At 31.9% G+C, this 18,120-nt stretch overlaps 1 protein-coding gene across 1 annotated transcript in view; it reads left to right on the top strand.

Annotated features, from left to right (window-relative positions):
• Positions 1-15,648, top strand: part of LOC144837804 (BTB/POZ domain-containing protein KCTD9-like) — a 30,408-nt gene extending 14,760 nt beyond the window's left edge. The window contains exons 8-11 of the mRNA XM_078693062.1: positions 4,641-4,790; positions 5,674-5,779; positions 9,257-9,390; positions 14,306-15,648. Of these exons, the coding sequence (XP_078549188.1) occupies positions 4,641-4,790; positions 5,674-5,779; positions 9,257-9,390; positions 14,306-14,422 (507 nt within the window). The 3' untranslated portion in view covers positions 14,423-15,648. The remainder of the gene's footprint in view (positions 1-4,640; positions 4,791-5,673; positions 5,780-9,256; positions 9,391-14,305) is intronic.
• Positions 15,649-18,120: the final 2,472 nt, after the last annotated feature.

Raw genomic sequence — 18,120 nt, 5'->3', positions numbered from 1 at the left:
AATTTGATACGGTGTTTTGTATTTCAAAGATAATATTGAATTTTTTTTCCTTTTTAATTATATACCATTAAGCATACAGTATTTTATTCCTTAGTGTAAGTCTTAATGTGAATTATATTTGTCCATTAACCCATTTTATGATTTTGTGTAGATGATAAATTGATACATACTCCATTTATTTTCCGTATACCACTTTAAATGATGTAAAATCCTATTCCTAATGAACACATCATGTTGCATTAACAACTTGATAGCTTTTTCTTTTTATCATTTAAACATGACTATACATGGGTGTATAATTACCTTACTTTCTGTTTGTCGTCATCGGTTACCAGTGTTTCATGATTTCCGCTTTAATGTTTACATCAAAATATCATACTTGTGTAACATGATGAATGTTTTCCTGTGTTTTAGTAGAGCTAATTTTAGTACAGTACATGCCTAACGATTAAATTTCAAACAATCATTTAAAGAATAAACTTGCAGTAAACCGTTAAAGTTGTAATGTTTGTTTGATGTTTATACATGCTAGTTGGTATGTGTATCAATAAATACATTAACCAATAGCATGAGATTTGAAACAATTCTATTTTGTTGATATTTATTTTACGACGGTGATCCATTCAGCCGAGAGAACATAGAAAATTAAAATTGTGAAAAAATGTTTTACACCTTTTATTATTAATAATATGTTTTTCTGATAGCACTTAATGCTCAAAAGCCTCTAAGCATTTCACATTATTGCCCTCAGTCGTTACAGTTGTGTTTTGACCTTACCAGGTACCCATTTGTACACCTGGGTGGAGAGAGGCAAACGTTAGTGTCTTGCCTAAGAACATAAGCAATGTGACACGCGTTGGGCCGATCACAAGCACGGCACACGCTCTCACTCTGTACTGTAAATCAAACAATCTTGCCTCTATCAATAAAAATACTACATACGAAACACTTCATACCACAGTCACCATTTTAAAGTTTTAATGTTTGTTTTGAAATACTTACATCCATAAGTGGCATGGCTTTCCCAACACAAGTTTCTATTTGATACGGTGTTTTGTATTTCAAAGATAATATTGAATTTTTTTTCCTTTTTAATTATATACCATTAAGCATACAGTATTTTATTCCTTAGTGTAAGTCTTAATGTGAATTATATTTGTCCATTAACCCATTTTATGATTTTGTGTAGATGATAAATTGATACATACTCCATTTATTTTCCGTATACCACTTTAAATGATGTAAAATCCTATTCCTAATGAACACATCATGTTGCATTAACAACTTGATAGCTTTTTCTTTTTATCATTTAAACATGACTATACATGGGTGTATAATTACCTTACTTTCTGTTTGTCGTCATCGGTTACCAGTGTTTCATGATTTCCGCTTTAATGTTTACATCAAAATATCATACTTGTGTAACATGATGAATGTTTTCCTGTGTTTTAGTAGAGCTAATTTTAGTACAGTACATGCCTAACGATTAAATTTCAAACAATCATTTAAAGAATAAACTTGCAGTAAACCGTTAAAGTTGTAATGTTTGTTTGATGTTTATACATGCTAGTTGGTATGTGTATCAATAAATACATTAACCAATAGCATGAGATTTGAAACAATTCTATTTTGTTGATATTTATTTTACGACGGTGATCCATTCAGCCGAGAGAACATAGAAAATTAAAATTGTGAAAAAATGTTTTACACCTTTTATTATTAATAATATGTTTTTCTGATAGCACTTAATGCTCAAAAGCCTCTAAGCATTTCACATTATTGCCCTCAGTCGTTACAGTTGTGTTTTGACCTTACCAGGTACCCATTTGTACACCTGGGTGGAGAGAGGCAAACGTTAGTGTCTTGCCTAAGAACATAAGCAATGTGACACGCGTTGGGCCGATCACAAGCACGGCACACGCTCTCACTCTGTACTGTAAATCAAACAATCTTGCCTCTATCAATAAAAATACTACATACGAAACACTTCATACCACAGTCACCATTTTAAAGTTTTAATGTTTGTTTTGAAATACTTACATCCATAAGTGGCATGGCTTTCCCAACACAAGTTTCTCTTGGTTTTTCCTTTTGATTTTACTTTTTGGGACCTTGCTACTTTCAAAACTCAAAGAAATATATTACCATTTTTTTTTTAAGACACTTTCTTTTCCAGTCTGTTTAATTTCATAAAATATTTGTAAAAAATGTTCTTTTTTTATTGTGTTTTGAAAGAAATAAATGTTAACTTGAATTGAAAAAAAAAGAAAAAAAGTTTTACAATATTTACTCAAAGTTTAAATTGTGTAATGCAAAGTTATTCATATTTAAGTTAACATAATGGACATATAAATACAAAACATGAATCAATCAAATAGATGAACAATTTGCATATTTAAGCTTGATCTCTGGCACTAATAATTATTCATTTATGCATTAAATTGTGCCTCTGTGTGGGCCCTTTGATTGTATACACTTTATAGCATTCGTTATGTTGATATAAATTACTGTAGTATGCTTTGTGTTAATTATACTAAACAAAATGTAATTGGTTGGATGAAGTTCATACGTCAAACAAGTATTAACCAAGCTTAGCAATCTGTCTGAAACTTGTACTTATGTTATGAAAGATAACAATTGGTCAGAAAGGATTTACTTTGATTTGATAGATAATTTTGTTTGTGTGAATTTTTTTTACAGATGTAATGTCCCCAAATCATGCTATTTTCATGCTTGTATCGCCTCCTATTTGTATGCCATGTTGGACACTGTTATCCCCAGTTGTCAATAAAAGATAATAATAATAATCAATAATAATGTCCCCCAAATCATGAAAAATAAAGATGAATAAAATTAAACTTTGAATAGGCCTTAGTTAATCATTTTTGGCCGAAAAACAGCACAAGAATACTGATTTCTCTTTATGAAATTCTATCTTCAAAATTGTATTATTTAAAAAACTATAATTTAATGATTTACCTATTCAAATTAATGGTTTGATATTAACTATTCAAAACAAATGATGCGTGTTGTTTGTCTTGTGTCCTTATTTGTATATTCTTGTATGACAATAAATTATCTGTCTAGTTCTGAAGACTTAAAATGTCATTATAGGCATGTCATTCAAAATGTCATTTTACATATGTCAAACAAAATGTCATTTTGACAGCATGAAAAAATTGTTAAATGTTACAATGTTTTTTTTTTGTGTGTGTGAATAATTCCTTTTAGTAATACATCCTTTCATAAACCTTTCAATGCCAATTTGAACACATATACTAACTAGCTGCATTATGGAAGTATGTTTCCATACGTGTTTGATCCAAAATGACTGGGGTAATAATGTTCAGCGATTAGAGGTTTCACAACATTAGGTGCTATATAAATCCAGGATATTATTATATATTATATGGTTAGGCCGGGGTAAGATTATACTCTGGTTGCATTGATGGATTTATTTAGTCTTGTGTTCAAGGGATTACAACCAAAATTGTATTATTATTGTATTATTGTAGTGTAAATCAGCTTAATTACCTGTAAGCATAAAAAACTGTATAAATATAAACAAACATTAATCTTTATGTATGTATTAATCTGTATGGCTCAAATAGCAATGGTGCTTATGGCAAGTAAAGCTCTGTCTACACTATCAAAAATGTGATATGCCCAAATATGGTAGTGATATGCCCAAATATGGTAGTGATATGACATCATCATGTCCATATATGGGCACATCACATTTTTTTTGTCACATAAAGTTTGATAGTGTGAACAGAACATTAGATGAAAACATTAAGATAACTTAAGTAAACTTTAGCATCCTGTATGAACTAGCAGTAGGACAATTATTAATGTCTTTTGATAGTGGAATCATAAGCTATACCTCTAGGCAGCTCAAAATTAACGTGATTATTTAGACGTTAAAGTATAATGGTTTTAAATTTTGTCATAAATTATTACTAGTAGGTTGAGAAAGAATGATTTCAGATATAATGTTCTTCTACAAGATGTTACAACATAAACAGACTAGCTACTGGCAATTATCACATTTAAAAGGTTACACTGCTTGAAAAAAAAATGAAATGCTATCAAAAGTTGAAAGAGAATACAATAAATGAGAATTAATATTAATCATAAATTACAATGAAATCGAAAAATAAATTATAAAAGAAGATGTAAATGTCAACGTGGTATTCAACACAAATTCCGTCATATCATTTGTGGAGTCATTTGTTTAAAGAGTTTTTTTATGTTGCTTTAGGTCACTTTTTTTAATTCATCTTTATTTTCAGTTTTACCATTATTTAAATGTGTCCACTACTTAAGCTCTGTCTTCACTATCAAACCTTATGTGACAACAACATGTGATGTGTCCATATATGGACATGATGATGTCATATCAAAACCATATTTAAGCATATCACTACCATAGTTAGGCACATCACACTTTTTTTGTCAAACTAGTTTGAAAAATGTAGACTGACCTTTAGAAGGTATGGAATTATCTCATGATATAATCATGGTAGATACTACACTGTGTTTGCCATGAATTGAAAAACCTCAATTAACTTTTTTTGCAATTTAAATCCATTTATCAAAATTAAATTTTGCAATTTATTTTTATTCAATTTTCATTTCAGGGTGTTAATTTTTGTGGTGCCGATCTTACCAGACTTGACCTCCGATTTGTTAATTTTAAGTTAGCTAACTTAAGTGGAGCAAATTTATCCGGTGCAGATATGTCATTTTGTTCATTAGAGCGAGCTAATCTAGCAGGAGCCATTATGGATGTAAGTTCAGTTTGTACATTAATGTTATTAATATTTTGCATTAATGTTATTGCAATCTTTAAGTAGTAGCATATTATATCGTTTTCATTCATAACAACTGACATACAGGTATGAATTACCTTGAAAATAAGGCTAAAGTAAATTGCTTATTCGCGCCTCTCTGGAATTACAAATCTCTTACATAAAAGTATGGTGTCTTCCTCTTGTACTTTCATAGAACAGGAATTTTAGCCATTAAGGCCAACACGGACAGCGTCGTAACACGAGTCGTCTCGTCGGATAAAAATTAAACATGCTTAATGTTCTTCAGTGACTAAAAACTATGATCGATGATATCTTGTGACGAATCGTCTTGGACAGCACAGACGAGTCAAGTCCAGACAAGGCCTTTTTTTTCAGACCTCATACAACGCTGTCTGAGTTGGCCTTTGCGTATCTAATACTGTTAGACGTTTATTTTCTAACTTTTATTTGATTGTGTAAGAGCTTTTTTGTAGATTTGTCAGATGCTCACCCAACTCTGACATTAGAAATCTTTTTAATTTGCGATGACTTCTGACCAAACTATGTTATTGTGCACATACTGGAATATTGTGTTATCTCCTCACCTTGATGCAGGTTTGTTGGTTTCTGTATCCAGGTCACGACCTACGGCACATCGATTGACCTGACCTAGGTTATTTGTCGCAAATCCATCCATCTGAGAACGTTTTGGCAATTGATTCTGGTGACTTTAAAAAATTCACTCTGAATCTAAATTTAAAATCATGTATTGTTGTGTGCTTGTGAATGTCCAAATCAAATTCTTTTTACAAATAAATTAGTCTAGAGCAGTTTCATTTCTTATACCAAACTAGTAGGTTCTAATTGTTTTGGTTTACAGGGAGCAAACTTACAGGGTGTGAAGATGGTTCTTGCCAACTTAGAGGGTGCATCGTTACGAGGCTGTAATTTTGAGGATCCGTGTGGAGCCAAAACAAATATGGAAGGCAAGTATTATTAATATCACTCACTCTCTCTTCCCTTTTCTTTCTAAAATGTTCTTGATTTCGATGATGAACTCTTTTAAAAATCAATATTATATATAAATCAATATACAATATTGCAGACATTATTTTAAATTTCATTTCTTTAATGTTGATATCTTTTAACAATTAGCAGATTGTCCCAAAATTGAAATAAACAACAGATTGAATGGCACAAAAACTAAAAAGGTGTATTTTAATTTTTTGTTTGTTTCTTTTTTTTCCTTCTTATTTATTGTATCAAACTAAAATTTCAATACAAAAGGTAGCCAAGATATAGCCGAAGCTAATCAAGCTTGGTACCTTTTATCTTAACTAACTTAAGCTACGAAATTAACAAATAAATAACAGAACTTAAAAGAAAATAAAAATTTGATAACGTCAAAAACAAAACAAAACATTTTTTCTGTACTATAACTGGTAACAACAAAAGAACATTTTTTAAATGAATAGTTTACATTACAGCATATGGCGCCATAGATTGTGTGTCATTGAAGTAACTTTACCACTAGAAGCAAAACAACACATTAAAAAATCAATCGCCCCCTTCTTTGAATACCCTTGATTAAATTAAACATTTTAAATCAATAATACTTTAAATGTTAATTATGCTTTCCAAACATAACTACATGCACCATCGCTATATCAAAGAATAATAACTTGTTTTTTTGTGTGAAAAACATAGCTTAAAAGATTAACGCTATTTCTGGTTCACCTGCGTGATCTGAAACTAACCACTTGGTCAATTATATATACCAGCTTCCTCAATCCACAATAGCTTGTTAAATTGACGACATGTTAAATTGATTGATTCTCAATACTGCCTGCAGCTTCTTTATTTATTTCACCATGGATTTTTTTACATTTCGTATTTTATTTATTTACATTACATTTCTTTGGGTGTTTTTTTATTATTTGCAAGCTGTCTAAATTTGTTTATTTTTTGTTTTTTAGAAAAATTTGCAAATTAAATAACCTCATAATAGAATAGGCCTACTAGTACACATTAATTCATATTAAAATTTATTTTGAATATTTGGCGAATATAAACACATATTGGAAGGGAAAAATACTATTAATACTGTATATTTTTTTTTTGAAAACATATCAGATATTCCATCCAATTAGATGTAAATTTTCTGTTTAATAAACATGACCAAATTTGTATTTATAACTAAACAGTGTATTCCACTACACAAACTATCAAATTCCACAAACTAGACACAATTAACCTTATATATACACTTAATGATTTTGTATTGTCTACGGAATTAGCTAAATTGTGTCAATAAACTTTTAATTAAACGCCACTCTTTACGGCCTATCTGATTAACTGCATGTTTATTTTAGCACTTTAGCTACTAGTACTTTTTACTGCTAATGTACTCTAGCTTTATGTGATTAAATTTACTTTTTCCTCGAAGATGACCTTTAAATGTTGGATGCTTACCTTAGACCTAGAGCTATTATATATCTTTTCAAAGTATAATATTACTGTATATTGGTCAGATGTTTGTCCACCCTGACGTAATAATAATTAGGTTTCATGTGAAAAATTTAAAACAACAGCTAGATATCATAGTACGTACTTAGTTACTTACTTACCGTACTTAAGTTTCTTGTTAACTTTATCCAATCAATAGTAAATTTTGTTTAGTGATAATATTGATAACCGTAATAGCGTGTATAGTACAGTGATTTTTACAAAAAAATATTATTATATTATAAAGTGATAATTCACAGTAATGGTATTTAAAAAAAAAATAGAATAGTGATTATTTATAAGTACAGCCAATTAAAATGAAAAATAACACTGTAGTATTGAAAAATTTTAAAAAATACCAAAGTTGAATAATACAATACTGAATAAAGACAATGTTTCATTATGAGAATAACGATAAAAAAAAAAAAAACATTTCTTTCAATTTACAAATAAATTATGAGATTAAAACATTTAAAAGAAAGAAGTGTCTATAAAAAAATGCTAATAAATTTAGTTATGAAAGTGGCAAAGACCCAAAAAGTACAATCAAATGGTAAAACCAAGAGAAACTTGTGTAGGGAAAGCCATAAGTAAAGTTAATAATATTTCTAATATTCGGTTACACAACATTAACAAACAAGACATACGCACACAGACACAAAAAGGGTCAAGACAAAGGCAGCTGATCAAACTGTAATGAGTAGAGGTATTTTTTTTTTCTTTTCCTTTTATTATTGAGCGTAAGTTGAAATAATATGGCGTTTAAAATTATATGAAAAGCTTTTCTTCGTTGTTAAATTCTTGATGTTGACCATCAATGAAAAAGATGAATATATATAATATTGTGTATAAATGATAGCAGATAGTGTTTAGAAAGATTATATTGACAATGGAACATGGTTATAAGCAAAAGTTATAAATGATTGATTCGGGCATCACTATAAGCCAGGCTTTAAAATGTGATGTCCTATGTAACAATTAAAAATTGGGAAAAAAAATTTACAATAAAAACAATAACAAGAAGTAAATATATATGTATATCAATAACAGGTGAAGTAATATCAGGAGTCGTTATAGAGACAATAAGCAATAATCATAAATGATGGTTTAATTAATAAAAAAGCTTAACATTATAATAACAATTTACTTAAGTACTTACATACATTATACTTACTTACTTACATTATACGTACTTACTTACTTAGCTACACTTACTTACTTAGCTACACTTATTTACTTACCTTATACTTACCTTACTTACCTACCTTACTTACATTATACTTACTTACATTATACTTACTTACTTAGCTACACTTACTTACATACCTTATACTTACCTTACTTACCTACCTTACTTACTTAGCTACACTTACTTACTTACTTACATACCTTATACTTACCTTACTTACCTACCTTACTTACCTACCCTTACTTACTCCATTAAGAATGTTCCATTAATTATCAGTAAAAATAAGTGTAATTTGTGTAAGAGCAGACTTCAATATTGTAATATAACAATTTATATTTATTGTAATAAAAATGTAATAAAATGACCTAGTCAACTTTTGTTTATAAACATTGAAAACATCGTCAATAGCTACGAGGGGGGATATTGACATCTTTTGCCCACAGCAGTACATCTAGTTAAAATCGTTAAGATGCTTTTTACACACAGCAGCTGCTTGATCGGAATTTATTTTTAAATGCCTGAATGTTGATTAAAGTAGTACATTATGAAGCGATTATGCAATTATTAAATACCAATAGAATCAGTTACCTGATAAAAGTGTACAGTTGTACAGAAATGTTTCACATTTGAAGCTATTCTTAGTTTGCTGTATCTTTTGTTTATTTATGTTCTTGTTTACTTTTCAACACCAATTCAATTCAGAAAGTGTTGAACTATTTTACATGAAAACATTAATAAAAACATTAATAGTGAACTTCTTCTTTTTAAGGTGTAAACATGAAAGGGGTCGATCTTGAAAGTAGTCAGATGACTGGGGTCAATTTAAGAGTAGCAACGTTAAAAAATGCAAATCTTCATAACTGTAATCTACGGGGTGCAGTATTAGCTGGGACTGATCTTGAGGTAAGACAGTCATTTTCATAACTGTAATCTACGGGGTGCAATATTAGCTGGGACTGATCTTAAAGTAAGACAGTCATTTTCATAACTGTAATCTACGGGGTGCAATATTAGCTGGGACTGATCTTAAAGTAAGACAGTCATTTTCATAACTGTAATCTACGGGGTGCAGTATTAGCTGGGACTGATCTTGAGGTGAGACAAGACATTTTCATAACTGCAATCGACGGGGTGCAATATTAGCTGGGACTGATCTTGAGGTAAGAAAGACATTTTCATAACTGTAATATACGGGGTGCAATATTAGCTGGGACTGATCTTAAAGTAAGACAGACATTTTCATAACTGTAATCTACGGGGTGCAATATTAGCTGGGACTGATCTTGAGGTAAGACAGTCATTTTCATAACTGTAATCTACGGGGTGCAATATTAGCTGGGACTGATCTTGAGGTAAGACAGACATTTTCATAACTGTAATATACGGGGTGCAATATTAGCTGGGACTGATCTTGAGGTAAGACAGACATTTTCATAACTGTAATCTACGGGGTGCAGTATTAGCTGGGACTGATCTTGAGGTAAGACAGACATTTTCATAACTGTAATCTACGGGGTGCAATATTAGCTGGGACTGATCTTGAGGTAAGACAGTCATTTTCATAACTGTAATCTACGGGGTGCAATATTAGCTGGGACTGATCTTGAGGTAAGACAGACATTTTCATAACTGTAATTTACGGGGTGCAATATTAGCTGGGACTGATCTTGAGGTAAGACAGACATTTTCATAACTGCAATCGATGGGGTGCAGTATTAGCTGGGACTGATCTTGAGGTGAGACAAGACATTTTCATAACTGTAATTTACGGGGTGCAATATTAGCTGGGACTGATCTTGAGGTAAGACAGACATTTTCATAACTGTAATCTACGGGGTGCAGTATTAGCTGGGACTGATTATGAGGTGAGACAAGACATTTTCATAACTGTAATCTACGGGGTGCAATATTTGGTATATTATAGTTCAAGTGAAACATATGCCATGTTTTTAACAGTATTGAACATTAAGTCAATAATCGCTGTTAAGTTACCTATTTGATATTGTGACAGAAGAATCTAATTTTAAAAGATAACAGTAATTGAGTTCAAACTTAAGTAAGTGCTTGGTTTTGGAAAAAAGAAATGTTAAAACGTTCTTTTAATGGATGTTTTCTAAGTATTGTATGATTTATGTGATTGCATCCGTATGTTGGTTATTAAGTTAAGTTAGTATCAGACAAATTTATTCAACTGCCTACAATTTCCCAACCTTTGGAAATATAGTACTCGACCGCGACTTCAAGTTGAAGCAATCTAGGTTAGTTTGATAACTTAAACTTTTGAGTTTCCAATAAATACATAGTCTGAATGTGAAATGAAATATGAATTGATAGATATAATATTTCATATGATTCTTATAACTGTAGTACAACATGCAGACAGAATTTGCTATCGTTTAAAAAAATAGACATATACTATTACATTTAAGTCTTCCAACATCTTAGTCGTCTTAGTAACTTACTGACATTTCTATGTTAACAAATTAACTGAATCCTTTAAGAATAGACTATGTGGATTGGGAAACATTGATCCAAAATGATTGACACCGTCGGATTATGGTAATGGAAGTAACTAGCGTACGTAATTTGTACAACAGATGAATAGTAACTATGATGATGGGGGTTTAATAATAACAATACATTTACACTTTATTAAAAATATGTTATTATTAATATTGTTTTCAATTTTAACATTGATGCCAAGATAAAATTTGTTTTCAAACTGTACTTTTAAAAATATTAGGCCTACGTTATTTCAAATCATATCAAACAATCTTTGTTCATCATCAAAAACACGAAAAACAAAAAAAATAAAGGTCAACTAAAGATGTATTGTCAGATAAAATCAGACTTTTAATAAGCCATTTTGAAATTTCAATAAAGTTAATCATTTCCATAGAAAAAACGCCGGTTTTCACTTATAAAATGACAAAATAAACGGTTAATTTCAACCAAAAACCAATTGTATATTTTTTTATTTTTTAGGTAAATCATTTTTTGTATTCAATTTTTGGTCAAAGTGAATAACTATTATGTTACAGAACAAAGTATTCCACAACAGAAATTTTAAAAAAAATATTCAAGGAGATAATAAGAGAAGAAAAGGAAACGTAAAAAAAACTCAAAATGAGCTCAAAATTACGAGAAACAATTTTGCTACAAATGTGAATCTGATCTTGAAAAAAAAACTTAACTACATCCTAAAAACTAACCTAGAACAAATAAGATGATAAATCATTTTGTACACTGATTTAAAGGCACTTAAACTAATATCCATTTGGATCCTAATATAGGAGTGAATTCTTGTTTTTGTTAATCCAATAAATCGAAAACTGAAGTGACATATTGACCAGATTGTAACCAAGAACATGAAAAAGCAAACTTAATTGTAAAACGTCGTCCTAAGTACCATACTTTGTATTTTGTACTTTTCGATTATTGAATCAACAAAAAAGAAAATTCACTCATGTTGAAATATATATAACGATTTGACCCTTTTTAATTCATGATTAAAGTTATTCCATAATTTAGGTCCTACACATCATGAAACTATTAAAAGTACATAAATGATATTGAAATTATTATTGTTGAATATAACATGGATCATAAATCAATATAGGTCTTTGCACTGTAGCCTGTGATAGACCTTATAAAAAAATATGTTTTTAATACCAATATAATGATACACAAACTCCCATATGACTTTTGACTGATGAATCAAGACGGAACGATTCTACGAAATTGATATGGGATACCAAATCAATCAAACCTGTACTTTATGGTAGAAATGGAAAACAGGCAGTCCTCATTAATACTGTTGAGACATTGTACTTTTATGATCTCTAAAAGGCCTACAGTACAATGCTTCTCTATGAAATACACCATTATGAAATATCAGTCAATAATAATAATTATTATTTTAGCGGAAAGAGATTAAATTATAAACTGAAAATAAATTTAAGCAATATGAAATTCTGTAACCATGAAAAAAAAATGTCCCTAAGCAGGAAAAACAAATGTCCTTAAAACAAACTTCATACTATCTATTCACTACTTCTTCTATAACATGGGACAGCATTTTCCCTCGCAAATGGTTATGATACATAAGGGTCTATATTGTGAGTGGGGGATCAAAGGTCAGGAAGGGGTTATTTAAATATAGTACAGTTTCTTTCTTTCCACATAGCAAAGATATGAATTCTGTATGTATTATAAATCCAAAGGCAAATTACTGAAAATAATGACAATGCTGTGGGTATCAGTGGCTGGATCACAATGGAGATACAAAATAAAATAAGCAAAAAGCTAAATCAAAACGATAAAGTAAAACAGCGAGAAAAATTAGCAGAGCTTTCGGGCAACAATAGCTCTTCATCAGTGCTACAATGTCATAAGAAGTACACTCTTGTTGTTTGCTAATTTACATACATTTGCCCTAAACAAAAACTAATTATCAATATTTCTCTAAATGAGTCCCCTGCCTTGCATTATACTATTGACCTGTATGGATCTTAGTAAATATACAGGTGACGGCCTAGATGCAATTTCCTTGAAGTTGTACGTCTATTTACCATAAATTAAATTATGTACAGAAGCCATAAGCAAATAATAATAGGTATTATGTCTGTTTAGACTTAAGTTAGATTACTTAGAGGATATCGACCCTGTTTAATCATAGATTAATCATAGATAATATTATATCGCTATGATTGGATCATGGAGATAGGCTAGACCCCTATGATTGGATATAGTGAAATTTATTTAAACGGTGATTGTTGAAACCTCTGACTGTATGTTTTTTAGATACTGTAGTACATCAATTTATTTTACTAGTTTTTCTCACATTTAGCGAATCAGTTCCTAATTAAATGTAATTAAAGAATTTTTACCAGTGTTCAATTTAATTTAAAAACTTCTACTTTACAGAACGACCTCATTTTGCAAACGCTGCGTCCACTGACGTTGTTTAAAGCACTCATCCACAAATCTTAACTTGATTTATGTAATTCTCAAGATTTATTATTTGATTTATTATTTTAAAACCTGAATAAATTAAAGCGTGACTGAGGCAAGCATCCATGTAACCTAGGCCGACTTAAAGCATGCAGAACATCTTCACTTACTAACATATAATGGATTCAACATATGTATAATTTATTTTATTACTTTTATGTTTTTTTTCTGATACAGTAGTACTTCCTTTTCCATGCTAGTTTAGTTTTATAGCTTTTAATTAGATTAGTGGGCGCCTAAGTCTGAGATGGTTACCAGTAGACCGAACAGTGACAGAAGGTTAGAGTTGGCTTTTTGGGGGTGGAGGAAGGGGTTGCTTCAGTTCCCCTCAGATAATCTTTCTATTACACTATAGTGCTATACACTTTGGCACAGTGGTTAAAGCATTGCTCTGGACTGGTCACTGCAGTGTCCAAGATTCTTTATCCACCCTTTTCCTCCCCACACAAGTGACAAAATTGGCTACCAATACTGGGAAGGTAATTTAGACTCGTTTGTGAACACAGTGCTGTCTAGCTTAAATGCTAAAATGGAAATTTAGCAAACAAGTGTGCAAGAGTGCATTATGTCTATCTTTAATTGAAATGTATCTGTTCATCACAATTTAATTCTCTGACGTATGCATATCAAGGAGAAAGTTCCGGGTTCAAATCTCTCATTTCATCACAGACTTCATATATTTAAAAAAGTCATTTCCGGTGTACAGTATCACCAGGCAGTTTAGCATTTCTCTATGCCTATACATTTATATATTGAAAGATATCAAGTTTTGAAATTTTAATTTTCTATCCTCTCTCTTTTTCAGAATTGTATCTTATCTGGATGTGATCTACAGGACGCTAACCTGCGTGGTGCTAATGTCAAAAATGCATCTTTTGAAGAGATGGTGAATCCCTTGCATATGTCGCAATCTGTGCGATAGTGTCTTATCTGGATGTGATCTACAGAACGCTAAACTGCGTGGTGCTAATGTCAAAAATGCATGAATCCTTGCTTATGTCGCAATCTGTGCGACAGTGTTTTTTTTTATTGACATTTTAAAAGTGACATTCAAGAAAGCATGTGTTAGTGAATCTTTTTAAGAAATAGTAAATTTGATAAGTGACTTCAAAAGATGGTACGTATAATACCAAAGCCACTCATCATGTGACATTCACGATTGTCACTTTCAAAGAGTGACACTATTATTTCTATGCGCACTTCTATGACAAATGTGACATCAGAAATAGACTACGCTATTAGTATCATTATTATGCCTAACGTATTTGGTACTTGCAAGATTCTGCAAAATAATCATTTATAATTATTTTTGATGTATAGAAAAATAAATCATACATCAGGCGATGAATTAATGTCGGGCATAAATAAATAGCAATGGTAATGCCTCACTAATATATACAATATTGCAAGGCATTATGGATCGGTGCAATGTAGTTAAATTTACCGTTATCAATAAAGTCTAGTTAAATTGGCGATTAAAAAAATGCGTAAGTAAAAATTGGCGTATACGACCTACTAATAATAATGTTTCAATATTAAATTATTACAGTAGGCGTACTAACATTTGGCGTTGTAAAAAAACTATGTTATATATTTCAAAAGATCGCAAAGATGTGCCTATTATAAAAATATATTTATATTTGTTGATCCCAAAGACAATTTGGCGATCGAATCTGAAATACTTTTACTGAACATTCTTTAGAAGCTACCGGTAGAGACGGCTGAACCGCACGTAAGAAGTGGGCCACGGCAGTAAGTCACCGCAAGTACATGACTCTTCCTATATCCATAAGCTTATCTGTGAATTCCCAGTGATTTCATTGCGGCACACATAATTTTCAAGAACGTCTAAATCAAACAACTGTATTTACGACGAGATGTCGGTGACTTACTGCGCACAATTCCAAATGGAAAATGCATTACTTATGTATAATCGTACCTCTATATTCGAGAACAGCCTTTATATTAAGAGATTTATTCGCAGTTTTCGAAGTTTAAATGATGGCTGTGTTATAATTGTTAAACCTTACATTGTTGTATTCATTCATTGTGCATATTGTTTACTTGCTTGCAAACAGTACTCGTTTGTTATTAAAGTCACTGAATTGCATGATTAAAATGATAGTCTGTTGTTAATTAATGTTTTAATGGACGAAGGTTTCTCATTAAATATATCAAATTATACATTTATGATGTTTGTAAATTTAAATCAGATAAAAGTAGAATAATCGGCACCAATGAGACTATCATCCAATGCATTCGGATTATCTATCGTGTTCCCCCATTAACCCATATCCATTGTCCCATATCCATACCATGATTCCCCGTCTCATTCGTCCGGTCGTCGTTCTCGTCTCATTCGTCCGGTCGTTCCCGTCTCATTCGTCCGGTCGTTCCCCGTCTCATTCGTCCGGTCGTTCCCTGGATCATTCGTCCGGTCGTTTGTTTCCTCTTCTCGTAAGCTCGTTTCCAACTCACGTGCGCTGCGCTTACGTTATGTCACGTCACGTCATTGCGTCTTAAGCTTGGTTCCCACTAGGACGCAACGCAAGCGGGTTGACCAATCACACGCGACTGAATAATCCATCGCTTGGGATTGGTCAAATCACTTTGCGTTGCGTTACGTCCTTGCGTTGCGTCCTAGTGGGCCCCAAGCTTTAGTGGGGTCGGATATTCATTCATTCATTCATTTATATAGAAGAGATTGTCTGTACTGGAACTATCTTCGAGCATCCTTTCCATATATACAGAATAAAAAACCTAATTAACTTATCTTTTCACTTTTGATTAGTTCTGCTTCTGCAAATTACAGAAGTGTTGTTACAAACGGCATTTGATTTCACCTTAATTTAGGTTAAAGATATTTAAAGCCGTCTCAGTTGCATATTGCATGATTAGTCATTTAAATAAGGTTATCTTCTGAGCCGTACGGTACCGTAGCAATTTATTTATCGAAATGTAATAATGCGTCTTTCACACGTTGTCAGACTTAAGCTTGGTTCTCACTAGCGACGCAACGTAACGCAATCTACGCAACGTAAGAAAATGCCCTTCCAATCATTGCGTTTGCCCCCGCCTGCGTGAAATCAAACCTTCGATGTTTGCAGCACTATTGCATCGTTGGTTCCCACTTGTGATTACGCAATACAACACTTTGCGTCGATAAGTCGCTGCGTTACGTTGCGTTCTAGTGGGAAAACCCATTTCAGGGAAAATCTGATTTACATTGAATCCTATGTTGGTACACATACGGGATCCTAAAGCTTGGTTCCCACTAGGACGCAACGCAAGGACGTAAACGCAACGCAAGCGGGTTGACCAATGACAAGCCACTATTCGAATAATCCATCGCTTGTGATTGGTCAAATCGTCGCTAGTGGGAACCAAGTCTTAATAGGAGTGTCAACTGAAATGGTTTTGCCGTAGTTTTATACAATTATATAAGTGCCTCTCATTCACAGACAAGTGTCCACTAGATAGGGGTGGGGGATGTCCCAAAGGTGGGTGGGGTGGGGTGGGGACCTCCACTGTGCTTTGATCCATCCTCTATAATGGTCTATTTCATGAAATAATTACGACACACTTCCATTATCTCCATTGATGATTTCGTCTACGTCATACCGGGTGCTGATTTAATCAACTTCATATCTAGAGAATACTTTCTCATTTGGGAAATTATGTTCACAGATTAAAAATGAGTAATCTCAACCATTTCTATAAATCGATAAATAAACTCCGAAGTTGTTAATTCATTTCTTTTCTTGACGTCAGGTAAAGAAAGTACTGTAGTATGGAACGTGTTTTAATGTTAACATCCATGGGTTATTGTTTCTAATTGGTTGAAATCGTGTGTGTAGCTTTTTTTAAATATTATTAATGATGAGTGGAGTACACTCATCGCTGCGATGACGTAAGACACTTCTTTATTAAAATAATGAAAGCGAATACAGAAAGTATTAAAATCGTAAATTACGATTGTAATCGAACAGAAAAAAAAAATACTTTCTTGTAATTACAACTATATTCTCCGGGAGACGAGTTGCGTAATTACGGCCTTGAAATTATATAGCGGAAAAATAAGCGGTAAAAAAAATACCAGATTAAAAGATCACTAATAACATCTTGGATCCGCCCTATGACTGATCTAATATCTCATAGAAATTGTTAATTAATATTTCATAAACAATCCATTTAATGGTTTTTATCTGGTGTATGTTTCTTGATGGATAGGCTGACCTATAGTGATTCAACAAGGCTATGCAAAATACGGCTATGAACGAAAACTGGATAGTTTTAGTTATATAGGAAGTAGTTCGGCTATCTTTCACAAAAGGGGTCCCCAACTTATGTACGAAAACTGGAGAGCGGATATCACCTGAATGATATGCAAATTAGAATATGCCATTGTTGTTTACGATATGGTGTGTGCACAGAGCGAACATACATTGCTTGTGTATTGGCAGAAGGCAACGACTGCGGTTTGAATTTAGCTCAAATTCAGGTATGATTGGAAATGATTTTATGTTATTTTATTGACAATTATATTGTGTTTTTCTATAAGAGATTGTCAATTCGTGTACAGTTTTTAGATTACGGACAGTTGTCCTCTGAGACTATAGG

Source organism: Antedon bifida, chromosome 3, assembly GCF_963402885.1.
Source record: "Antedon bifida chromosome 3, ecAntBifi1.1, whole genome shotgun sequence".
In the NCBI taxonomy this organism is placed as follows: domain Eukaryota; kingdom Metazoa; phylum Echinodermata; class Crinoidea; order Comatulida; family Antedonidae; genus Antedon; species Antedon bifida.
This window is presented reverse-complemented; position numbering and strand designations above follow the sequence as displayed.